Genomic DNA, 12440 nt, shown 5'->3' on the forward strand with positions numbered 1-12440 from the left:
CTCTGAGCCCGGCCTTGGCTGGGGAGGGCGGGGTATAAATAAAAAATTATTATTATTATTATTATCAACAAATCAAGGTCAGTCCCCCCTTGAATAACTTAATGGTGGTAAGTCAGATGTTCTGAGAACTATATAATCCATATATTGTTATACCTCATCTCTTGAGATTTCCAGTGGGATGTTGTTACTAGTCTCACATGGTGAGAGTCACTTTCTAGGGGCAAGAGGGCTAGAGCTGGGTCTGGAATTAGCTTCTGAGGTGCAGTATACACACACACACACTTTGAAAAATACTTTTTTAAAACATGAAACTGGGGCGTCTTTAGGAGCACCCTGAAAGCTTTCATGGGTTCTGGGATGGCAGCCCCTCATGTATAGGATTGCACTAGGGCAAATCAATACTGAAGGGCTGGGGCGGCGCAGAATGATGGAAATACCACCCCAACTGAAGCCCTGGTAAGTGATGAGAGGCTTTCCCTCCTTTTTATTGCTGTCGCTGGTCCAAAGTCTCCATGACCTTGTGCCCAAACATCCCATTTTGTGGCTTCCACTGACTACTGTTGGCAGGAGAGACCTTCGTATCAGTTCTCGCCTCTGCTGGTGGAGAGATGACTGCTGCATTGTTACCTTCTTGTTGTCAACATAGGGAGGTAGGGTTGCAACCTAAATTTTGAAAGCAGCAATTACTTAATAAAGTCCTAAATAAACTAGCTGCTATTTAAGATGTGATCCTTAACATCCTGGCTTAGAAGTGAGGATCACTAAAATTCTGACAGGATTTGACATCACAGCTAGCTACCAGATTTGCAAGTCCAGTTCTAATTTGTAGATCTCTGTATGTATAAAATTAATTTCAGACATCTCTGTTGATAGGAATAATCTGTAGCCATCATTTGCAGTGACATGTTGATGAGAGCTGTTCATCCCCTTTCCTCAAGGAAGAGCCGCATACAATTATTAATTTCTTTTAATAAAGTAAACTTGAAATCCTAACCAAAGTAGGGTTGCTTCTTTCTGCCCTCCAGCTCAGATGTTGCCTAGTGATCTGGCTGTGTAAATTTTCTTCAGACAAAATGCTACTTACCCTTCATAATTTTACTGTCACACACTGATATAAGACAGAAAAAGAAAAAGACTTCACTCAAGTAAATCAGTTATTTTTAGAATACATGTCGTTTGAAAAGCATTACGGAAAAATCTTAAACTTGAAAAGGACTAATGATAGAGCACAGTTTAAGCTCTGTTATATTTTTAACCTAAATATCTTTCAGATCAACTCAGATCTGAATTGCCATGGTGATTTTAATCGTGGTATGAGGTACATGTCAGAAAGAAAAGCTTGAAACAAGTAACTCAGTCATCTTTGTTATAAGTGGTTGGGACTGTGGCATGGAGATAATTACAAATATGCATTTGCTGTGTATTGCAATGCTGTGATCATCCTGAATGTAAAAATATCCCTCTTGAATGCCAGAATTCGATCAAGTGAAATCAGATTTCTGAACTAAGCTAGTATTTGCTTTGGGTTGTCTATTCAGAATAATTGCCACCTATATCCTTCATCGTACTCTGACTTTTCTGCTAGGCGGTTTTGCAGATATTGCCAGAGACAGATTAATTTTGTTAATCATATTTTGACTAGCTTTCCTGATTCCCTTACCATTCTTGGTGTGTTTTTTCTGCATAGCACCTAATAATAAGAATAAGAATAAGAATAAGAATAAGAATAAGAATACCCCGCTCATCTGGCAGGGTTTCCCCATCCACTCTGGGTGACTCATCTGATGATGAGGCTCTAGTTCTGCAGGCTCTCCTAAAGGGAGGATCCACAAAAGTTGTAGAACTCAAGTAACCAAGAAGATTACAGTCATATCTCGGGTTAAAGTCGCTTCAGGTTGAGCGTTTTCAGGTTGCGCACCGTGGCGACCCGGAAGTAACGGAACGGGTTACTTCCAGGTTTTGCCGCATGAGCAGATGCTCAAAATGACGTCCCACGCATGCGCAGAAGCGGCGAATCGCGGCACGCGCAGGCACGGGTTGTGCTCTGCTCAGGATGTGAACGGGGCTCTGGAACGGATCCCGTTCGCATCCAGAGGTACCACTGTACTTGATGAGAGTCAGAGCCAGCTCATTCCAGTTCCCCCCACCCCACCCTTCTCAGCAATGATTTGTATAACAGCAGCAATGAGACTGAGAAGGATGAAGCTGACAGGCAGACCATCACCTGGAGAGGTTGGAAGGAAGGCTGACTGAGGCTGGGAGGAGCAGCAATACCCGGTCCACCCAACAGACGGATCTGTTATGCTAGGCTGCAGGTTAGATCTTGTAAAGGTGAGAGAGGTGGATAATGAAAGTATTGTGCTTGTTTACCCCATGGCAGAGTTACTTGCAGTCTCAAAGGAGGAGAAGGAGAATCCTGGTAGAAGAAGACAAATTTCCCCTCCCCACAGCCTCTAAGGTCATTCCCAATAAGCCATGTTTACACCAGCAGACCCTGCTTTAATGTATTTTTTGCAGGAATAATACAGGATGCGTGCAAACTCTGCCTTGGCGTGTGAGGTTTTCATTTCAGCTATAAATGTGAATGGAACCTGGACTGTCTTTTATTTTCTTTAATCCCCTCAAGCTCTGCTTTATCAAGATTAATGAATGACTTGGCAAATGAAGTTCTTCGTTTATTTTTAATCTGCTCCCCATAATTTTTTGTCACCTTCCCAAGCAACTGGAAATGTTTTATCATGCTGCCCTCTCGTTGGGAAATCCTGCCCCCCTAAACACATGCATGGTTAATGGCACAGTTGCAGCTCTGGCAGTATCATTAAGCAATGAAACCCAGCCAGCCAGCCTCACACAGAGATAAGAGAATGTGCCTTTGTATAGTGGTAGAATTTTCATCCGTCTACTTGAATGCTTTGCAAGATTGTTGCTTTTTGCCCTTTTCTAGGAAAACCACTTTTCTGGTTGGACAATGAAGGATGAAGCCTACTAATAAAATAAAGCCTCTGTATATTGTTCATAATACAGTAAAGCTTAGAGACAGTTGGTGATATCAGACTCGCATTGTGCCAGGCACTTGGGGCATATTTAGTAAAAAGCGTAGACCTTGCCTCAGAGAGACTGTAATATGTAAGCCATTGGTATTGACTTTCCAGCCAGAGTTTAGCATATTTAATTCCTATTGAAATCATCAGTGCTTAAAATAATACTTAACTTTGGCTGGATCCTGCCCTGGGTGACCTTCTTGATACGTTCTTAACACATCTTGTTCTGCAGGCCAGTTGCTTAATAACCTCCTATTTCCATTTCTCCAATTAGCAGTGTCGTCTAGTTAGTTCCCAGATCTGAAGAATTCGACCTGTTCTCCAGAAAAGGAGAGGCCATGGTCTCAAGCAGGCAGGTTTTATGGATGGTTAGATGGTCAGAATAATAGAATTTAGGTCCTTTTAATTTCCTCTGCTGTACTTGCCCCTTTAGTAATTGAGTTTCCATTTATGTAATTAGTGCAAAAGGATGGGATTAACATATGTAACAGAAACAGATAATTTATTAATTATAATTTATGTTCACTATAGTATGCAGATGGCTTTATTATAGTGTTGTGTGGAGGAAAGGGGGGGTTTCCTTACTTTATTAACAAAACCCAACTTCTATTCCAATGGTTTTCTTAAACCCATACTTCTGCCACCATTAATTCCACCTCTGTCCTTAATAGCCCAGTGGGATATAGACGTGCTTCAAAGCCAATCTGGTATAGTTGCTATACTTAACTATGATATTAATGTTTATTTCTTACAAGATTATGTAGTACACAGGCTTATGTGGTTGCTTTAATATAGTTCTATCTCCTTAAATTCTTATACGCTTTTCTAACTTGTTACTGGAACTTGAAATACTAACCAAGACAACTTGGAGGATGTAATCTGTTACAGTATTAAAAATCTTCTGCTCAGTTTCCTTGGTATTTGACTCTACTCCAGTTAAGCCTTACTAACAGTGTGACTGAGGACTTTGGCAAAAGTCCTTGTTCGGTCGCGTTTTCAAGCATAGGATCTGTTTTTCATCTTCTGGCTGTCCACCACAAGGACCAAGCACCAACCTACATTGATTTATCCCGACTAGCATCTAGCCATATATGCATTTCTTCCAGCTCCACCCCACATCCAGCTCCAGCCAATCACACTATCCAACTAAGAATTCTAAATCTGCTACCCACCAACCAGAATTTGCATACCTCCTCTCCTTCTTTTGCATACTGAGAGTTCCTTCTCCAGCCCCTCCCCAGCTGTCAGTTAGGGTTCCCCAGTATCTGTTATAAACTGACTTTCACCTGACCAGATAGAAGACTTCTTCCATCACAAACATTATACAAGGGTTGGGTGGGGTGGTAAAGCTTATATTCTTCTACTTTAGTGTATGTGTCTCTTCCCCCCTCCTTTCTTCCCAAGTTATTCAACACTAAAGTCTCACAACAAATGTAACTGATCTGTAAAAAAAAACAACCTGAAAAAGAGACAATGCATGTGCTTTTGTAAACCAAGAAAATCTTTAATATTTATTTTTTTAAAAAAAATAATCATGCAGCAGACATTACAGTACAGAAAAACACATTAAGTTACACAAAACAGTGAAACCTCGGTTCCCGAATGCCTCCGTTACTGTACATTTCGGCTCCCGAACGCCCCAAATCCGGAAGTAAGTGTTCCGGTATTTGAACATTTTTCAGAATCTGAGTGTCCGACGCATCGTCCACTTGAGTGCAAGAAGTTCTTGCAACCAATCGTAAGCTGCGCCTCAGTTGTTGAACGTTTTGGAAGCTGAACGGGCTTCCGGAATGGATTGCATTCAACAACCGAGGTTTGACTGTACCTATTAAAAGACAGTTGAAACAAACAGGATTTCTTCGCAGTTTGCAAAATACATTGGGGTCCAGCTTCTAAACATTTATTTAGTGTCAATAATGTGTTATGCTTAGGCTTGTAGGAGGTAATGATTATATATGGATTTAAGAAAAAATAGATATTTTGTAAGGTTAGAACTGCACTAGGTAGTTCTAGAGACAGGGGGGGGGGGCGGAATCAGAGGAAGGATGCTCAAAACACTCTGTATGTGATCTCTAGGGGAAATGTCACCCCATTTGTCAGTAGTAGAAAATCTCCCTATTTTCAAAACAAACAGGTTTTCTGTCTGGATGTAAGAAGGGATTCTGTTTTTTATTTTTTTAGCTTGATCAAATGTAAAATAACTGTGTTAAATTGAAATCTGAGACTAATGTAACAAAACAAATGGAAGTCTACATACAAAAAATTGAATCCCTTACTCTCTTATCAAATAGAATGGCTCAGTTCTAACAACTGTATCTTGGCCTTTTTAGTTGTGCACACAGCCCCTTCACTCTTTTCTTTGCAGTGCAGACATTCAAACCATTAAGTCTCTAATTAACCATTGTTTCTTATTTTGCCCAAACTGGGAAACCTGACTTCAGAACCAGCCAGGATGTTAATCCACTGTTTGAATTTGGCTTAATATCCTGTCTTGGCCCAGGTCTGGTAACCATAGCTTCCCTGTTTGCACAAAACAGAAAACATGGTTCATTAAAGACTTCCTGGTTTGATTCCCCAAGCTGTGAAGGGTCTGCATGCACAGACAAAAAGCTCATTTATATCTCATTTATATAAAGCTTATTAAGCTGAGATAGGATTCTCTACACACAGCCATTAAAATGAAGCCTGTTTCTTATTGTTGAACAAATCAAAACAAAGGGCTGTCAAAAACATTCTCCTTTTGAGATCAAACATTTCAAATGTGGCATAATGAGTTACATCCCAGGTGGCCTTTCTGTAAACTGAAGCAGCTCTAAAGTTTTCAGAGTGGGCTGTAATTTAGCAGCAGTCTCTGCAGATTTTTACTACTTATTTATTTACTACATTGCTATCCTACCTTTCTCCCAGTAAGCTCAGGGTTCTCCTCACCCCCTCCATTTAGTCCTCACAACAACCCTATAAAATAATATAGACAGAGAGAGAGAGAGAGAGAGAGAGAGAGAGACTTGTCTGAGATCACCTAAGGAGCTTCTGGGTTAAGTGAGAATTTGAACCTCCGTTTCTCTAACCACAACATCACACTGGCTTCTGGAAGAGTGGAGAGTTCTGCTTTGGACCTTTGGATCCAAACTATTATGTCATGTGTGTGTTGTTACTTTTTGAACTGTGAATATCTGTCAATTAAGATAGTATGGACATTTATGGTTTATCTCATGAAGTAGGCAGTAGCTTTATTGAATATCCAAACGGGTGGGTGAATGGAAGACTGTAGTAATAGTAGTTCTCATCACATCTGATGGAAGGAGGAGAATGGTGTCAAGCAAAGGTTGGTCCTGGGAGAATGCCTCTTGACCCTTCTCCATTGCAGGGCACTTGAGGGTCTTTAAGAGGCCTTAACAACCCATCCTTCTCACTTCTGTATGGCCACGTTACTGCCTCATATAAAAAGTGGTCCCTATTTTCTATATTGGCCTTTTCTCTCTCTCTTGGCAATGTAATTAGCCCACCCTGAGATGTGTCCTGGGGTGGGATTGAGCCTGGAGCTAGACTCTAGAGCAGCCTTTCTCAACCTGTGCATCCCCAGATGTTGTTGGGCTACAACTCCCATCACCCCTAGCTAGCAAGGCCAGAGCTCAGGGATGATGGGAGTTGTAGTCCAACAACATGTGGGGACCCACAGGTTGAGAACTGCTGCTCTAGAGTCTCCCCCATTGAAGCTCTTGCAGTGTGGCTGAGAAATGCAGTTCTGTGAGCACTACGTCCAGTCTCGTGGCATATGTCATGGAGTGTGTTTGGAAATAGAGCAGGGCATGCCTCTGTGCCTTTTTGCGTTGGATACAGTCTCCTAAACCTTCAACTTCTCCATTCCATCCATAGAGGGCAGCACCAAGACTCCACCTAACTGCCGAAGTATTATTTTGCGAGGCTGTTAATAATCGGACCACAATACTAAATATGCTACATACAAATACTTCCCATTGATTTCAATGGAATGCTCAATATTATTACGATAGGGATGTAATGCCTTGGAGAAAGGCCAACCATTGCAGATGCTTTTGTGATAACACCAGACTATAGTTAAATTTCCAGAACTGAGTAATATTTTCACATTTTTCAGAGCCGTTGCACAAGGGAGAACTGCAAATATCTTCATCCACCAACACATTTGAAAACGCAGCTAGAAATTAATGGAAGGAACAACCTGATCCAACAGAAAACTGCAGCAGCAATGCTTGCACAGCAGATGCAATTTATGTTTCCAGGAACGCCTCTTCAGCCAATGGTAAGTACCTTTAACAAAAGAGTTGTCTGTATTAACTTTACAAGTCATTTCCAGATAAACTGACAAATGCATTTTAAGCACTTTAACATTTCCACCTTAATTTATGTAGTTATTACAATATTGCTGTTGTGAAGTTCTGAAATAAAATGCCTAGATCAGTTTTGTAAATTAAATTCATATATATCTATATCGATATATACATAAATAGATTTGTGCAGCTGTTTTGAAACGTTTCAGTTTCAGGACTAGGCAGCTTATTGATTATTAGGCCAATAAGTGAAAGTCTGAGCTGTAGAGCTATATTTGGATAGTTTATAAAATTATTTTTATATAACATAATTTGTATGCATTCTTCATTAAAGGCAGGGCTATTGGGGGGTGTTATTATTCTAGAATGGCTTTGTTCTGAAAGTTTAACCTATAATGTGGAAATCATATTATGAACTTGCAGCTTTTTGTTTAGCATTCTTGTTGATTGTCCTTTAGCATTTTTGTCATCACAGTTTCAGGTGCATGCTATTCTTTTATAGGTTCAGATAATACTTATGAATTTCCTAATCTGTAACTGACAGTTTCTAATTACCCTTCTTTAGTCCGACTAGAAGTAGGCCATACCATAATGTATAACAAACTGTGGTTCAGATTTGTTTTTTGGACTTCAGAAGGGTTATGCAGATGGTTGTACTCTGCAGTCACACTTGGGAGCAAGTCATGCTGGCTGAAATTTTTTTGGATTTTGAGTTTAACATTATCTGGACAACCACAAGACAACCACAGTTTTGCGTACCCCTCACTGTTTTCCAGAAGGATCATGCCCAATATATGCCTTCAACTGGATTTGCAGGTTTATAGTTTAGTTAATTTTACTGATGTAAAATCACCCAGCCATTTACTGGTTGATTGTGCTGCCTTTTTCCGTCTTTATCTTATGCGTTTATGTGCAGTACTCATATATCCTCCCACACAAAAATGTCTTAAGAACTCCTCATATTGAGCCAGTTATAAAATGTAAACTTCAATTTTTCTGCTTCTTAATGTCTGTTTTGGTTATCCCTATTGGTCTAATTTATGGAGGCTAAGCCATGTTTTTCCTTTGAGGCTGAGGCCTGTAGCGGAAGCTACCTCAGCAGCACGTAATATATTCTAAACACAATCACAAATGCTTTTCAGACTGGTGAGTCACTTAAAAACAATGAAATGATATGTGTTTGGAAACACCCATCTATTTGCATAGTGAGCCCTCATACATTACACATACTATCCTGTGTTTTCTTTGAGCAGCCTCAGGTCCATAATTTCAAACTACGACCACATATTTCAGTCTCACATGGTTAAATCATTCCCCCGCTTCAAGAAACTGCTCAGATGTCTGGAAGCTTCCCTGTTCTCCCATGCTATTTTTGACCAAATTCAGCAGCATAGTCTTTCCACCCTGGCAATCGTTTGACTCTGTAATGAACACTGACTTTTAGGACCTGCTTGGTTGTATTTTACTATTTCTTTTTAATGAAATAATTAAAACCCACCCACCTGCACTCACACACCCCTTGCAAATTGTCTAACTCCAGATTCAGGTGCTGAGGAGGCTGTAAACAGTCCATGGAGGGTAGAACCAGATTGACGTTGGTCATAATTCTCTGTAGGCAAGCTGCTTCCCTGATATGAACCTGTTTATTGCGGCAGTGTTTGTCTGGAATGTGAGTTATCCATCACTGTAGGCTCTGGACACATGAACGTTGACTCGGTGTATATCTTAACCAGAGAAATTCTTTTTTTCAAAGTTCCCTGCAAAGTCTGGAGCAGCGTTCTGGAAGTTGACCAGTGTAGTTGTGGTTCTCCTAAAAAGTGGTGCATCTGGATGGAAATTGCAGTCAATTTTGACCCTTATTGTTTTTAATACAGAACCATGTTTGCCCATAGGATTTACATGTTTGTTTTTCATCTCTCTCTCTCTCTCTCTCTCTCTCTCTCTCTCTCTCTCTCTCTCTCCCTTCCCCCTTTCCTCAGCACTCATTTCCTGTAGGGCCAACAATAGGATCCAACACAGCACTTAGCTTTGCACCATATTTAACACCCGTCACTCCTGGGGTTGGATTAGTTCCTACTGAAATTGTCCCCACGCAGCCTGTCATTGTTCCTGGAAGCCCCCCTGTCTCAGTCCCTGGTTCAACCACGACCCAGAAACTCCTCAGGACCGATAAGCTAGAGGTATGGTGAGCACCATTATGCTGATGCGTACTTCGTATGTTAGGATTCTGGAAAAATGGGGGCGGGGGGGCGGGGTTAGTGCAGTGAAGCAGTTCCCTAACCTTAGTTACCGCTGAGCAGAGGCCTTGCAGATACTACAGCAGAGATCAGCTCAGAGTAACAGGAGTACAGAAGTAATTACATCATTATATTACTGCTGCTGTGTTTTTATATGGCGTGGGTTTGAGGCTGTTAGCAGTTTTACACGGAAAGGACCTAATAAATCCAGAACATAAACCCAGGGAGAGACTCTGCGCACCAGCTATTTATAGGTCTGCTACCAACTAAACATGCACAATTGTTTGCTTGTCCTAAGTTACCTACCAGTTTGAATGAAAAGAAAACAATGTGTTTTGGGAAAGCTGAGCTACTATCCCAGCTTTGTAACACACGAAAACTAGCACAGAATGGGCCAGAGGGGTAGCAGGAGTGCTCTATGCTAAGTCGGAAGCGAGGGTTCCATCATTTTGCTCTCTTCCTGATGGCAGACAATACGGCTGCTGTGTGACCCCTACCACTAACCAGCTCTGCTGACACTATAAACAAGGGGCAGAAGAGCAAGATTTGCTTGTGTTTTTGAAGGTGCATGTACGTCTCGAACCACACTTAGCGACTTTATAGATTTGTGAGGAAGCATTAAGGGTTAAAATACCTAATTCTCCTAATGCCCCGAAGGTGATTGCAGGCAGGTACAAGGAAAATCTAGGCTGCTGGTCTTCATCTTGCGGGTTGTGAGTTTCGCTAAGTTGGGGTGAGCCAAAGGCAGGAAAAGTATCCTGCAGCGAAGGAGGAAAGGGCAATGTAACAGAGATGGAAATGGGGAAAGGGCTAATTTGAAGTGAGAGGTCCTGAACAACGTGAGATAGCGGCTGGGGGCTGGGTGAAAACAAGGAATGAGACATTTTCCTTCTGTGAACTTCCTTCTGATAACTTACCCTAGCATTCAAGTCCCGTTTTAGCCAATTCCCCTCTTCTCCAGGAGCCACCAGGCCACATTATTTAAACCGGCTTCTAGAGAAGGAAGGCTTTTCAGGGGAAGCAGGTGGCTGAAGGGGGAAGAAGGAGACAGGAAGCATTCCTTCAGTGAACTTCCTTGCCTTAAGTTATCTTATGATCCAGACCTGTGTGCCTGGAGATACATAAGTTGCAGAGCGGTTGTAGGTTGAAGTTGGAAGTTTGGTTTGAAAAGCACTGGAGGCCATTTGGTCTCGAGCCTTTGGGAGTTACGTTTTTGAATGTCTTCTCTTGTTCCGTATATGCAACTACCCCACTCCACCCCTCCTGATCTAGTATGCATAATGAGTATTGTTTTGCGCACCAGGTTTGCAGGGAGTTCCAGCGAGGAAACTGTGCACGGGGCGAAACTGACTGCCGCTTTGCACATCCTGCAGACAGCACAATGATTGATACAAATGACAACACCGTAACTGTTTGTATGGATTACATAAAGGGGCGCTGCATGAGGGAGAAATGCAAATATTTTCACCCTCCTGCTCACTTGCAGGCCAAAATCAAAGCTGCTCAGCACCAAGCCAACCAGGCTGCAGTGGCTGCTCAGGCAGCTGCTGCAGCTGCTACAGTGATGGTAAGTGCAAGAATGCAGGATCCGTAATTACCGCTTTTGTGAAGCCAGCATTGCTTTTAAAAGTGTAATTTAGCTTAAAGCCTTTACCAGAATATGGTCTTCTATTAATTTATGAATGCTGATCTAATGAAATAATCCAGTGATCCAAGGTCCTTTTTCACTTTGTACCTTTAGCACAATAGGCATCTTTTTGGAGAACAGCGTACTCAATGCCCTATTTGCCATCATTTAGGACGGGGTTTTTTAGGAATGGCTGGGTGAGGAGTCTATTTGGATGTTCAGAAATTTGGATAGGCTCGTCTAACAGCAACATGCAGTTAACATTTGCATAGTGGTTTCTGGGACCCATAGTCTTGATGTAGCTGTATAGGAGTCTCTGATAAGTTGTTTGCTGTTTTCTTAGTGACTGGAAGTGTTGCTTTTTGATTAAGCAGTATATAAAACTTGTTAAATGAAGGCTAGCAAGGGAGAAGAGGAAAAAATGCTTTTTATATGCGGGTATTGAGGACTGGAGAGAATAGAATCCTAAATTTATGTGCATTTAGGGCAGGGGTCAGCAACCTTTTTCAGCCGTGGGCCGGTCCACCGTCCCTCAGACCATATGGTAGGCCGGACTATATTTTGAAAAAAATATATGAATGAATTCCTGTGCCCCACAAATAACCCAGAGATGCAATTTAAATAAAAGCACACATTCTACTCATGTAAAAACACCAGGCAGGCCCCACAAATAACCCAGAGATGCATTTTAAATAAAAGCACACATTCTACTCATGTAAAAACACGCTGCTTCCCGGACCGCCCGTGGGCCGGATTGAGAAGGTGATTGGGCCGCATCCGGCCCATGGGCCTTAGGTTGCCTACTCCTGATTTAGGGTCTATTCACCTGACTAGTTTGATGTGGAGGTAACATGGTGAACATGCACAAACCAGTGTGGCATCTTGTGAATTGCTATGGGTTGAGATCTCCTACAGAAAATTTCCAAATGGCGATTGCACTTGGACGCGGCAGACTTCAATGTCCTCGGCATGCCATCACTTACCACCATGATTGTTTGAACTGACGCCTCATTTTTCTTTAAAGTAAAAATTTAAAAGAACACGCTGTTAACTCAGAATGTTGATGGATAGCTTAATACACTGACTTGCCACAGCATTTTTGCACAGTTCCAAGAACAACTCTTTAAGTGCATAGAAGGGTTTGTGCAGGTACACTCAGGCTTCTGATAAAGCTCATTGCACTGTGCTGAGTTTAAAAAAAGGAATGCTGAAAGTGCCCGCTGTA

The 12440-nt window shown here is 41.7% G+C and overlaps 1 protein-coding gene across 15 annotated transcripts in view; it reads left to right on the plus strand.

The window, feature by feature from the left end:
- Window positions 1–12440, plus strand: part of MBNL2 (muscleblind like splicing regulator 2) — a 79286-nt gene that overhangs the window by 33281 nt on the left and 33565 nt on the right. For 12 of the 15 annotated variants that reach the window (XM_079972907.1, XM_079972918.1, XM_079972917.1 and 9 more), the window contains exons 3-5: window positions 7159–7323; window positions 9331–9531; window positions 10892–11155. In XM_079972907.1, coding sequence (XP_079829033.1) covers window positions 7159–7323; window positions 9331–9531; window positions 10892–11155 — 630 coding nt within the window. The remainder of the gene's footprint in view (window positions 1–7158; window positions 7324–9330; window positions 9532–10891; window positions 11156–12440) is intronic. The other 3 variants (XM_079972912.1, XM_079972913.1, XM_079972911.1) reach the window with 2 other exon arrangements.

This window comes from Podarcis cretensis, assembly GCF_951804945.1.
Source record: "Podarcis cretensis genome assembly, chromosome: 4".
NCBI lineage: Eukaryota > Metazoa > Chordata > Lepidosauria > Squamata > Lacertidae > Podarcis > Podarcis cretensis.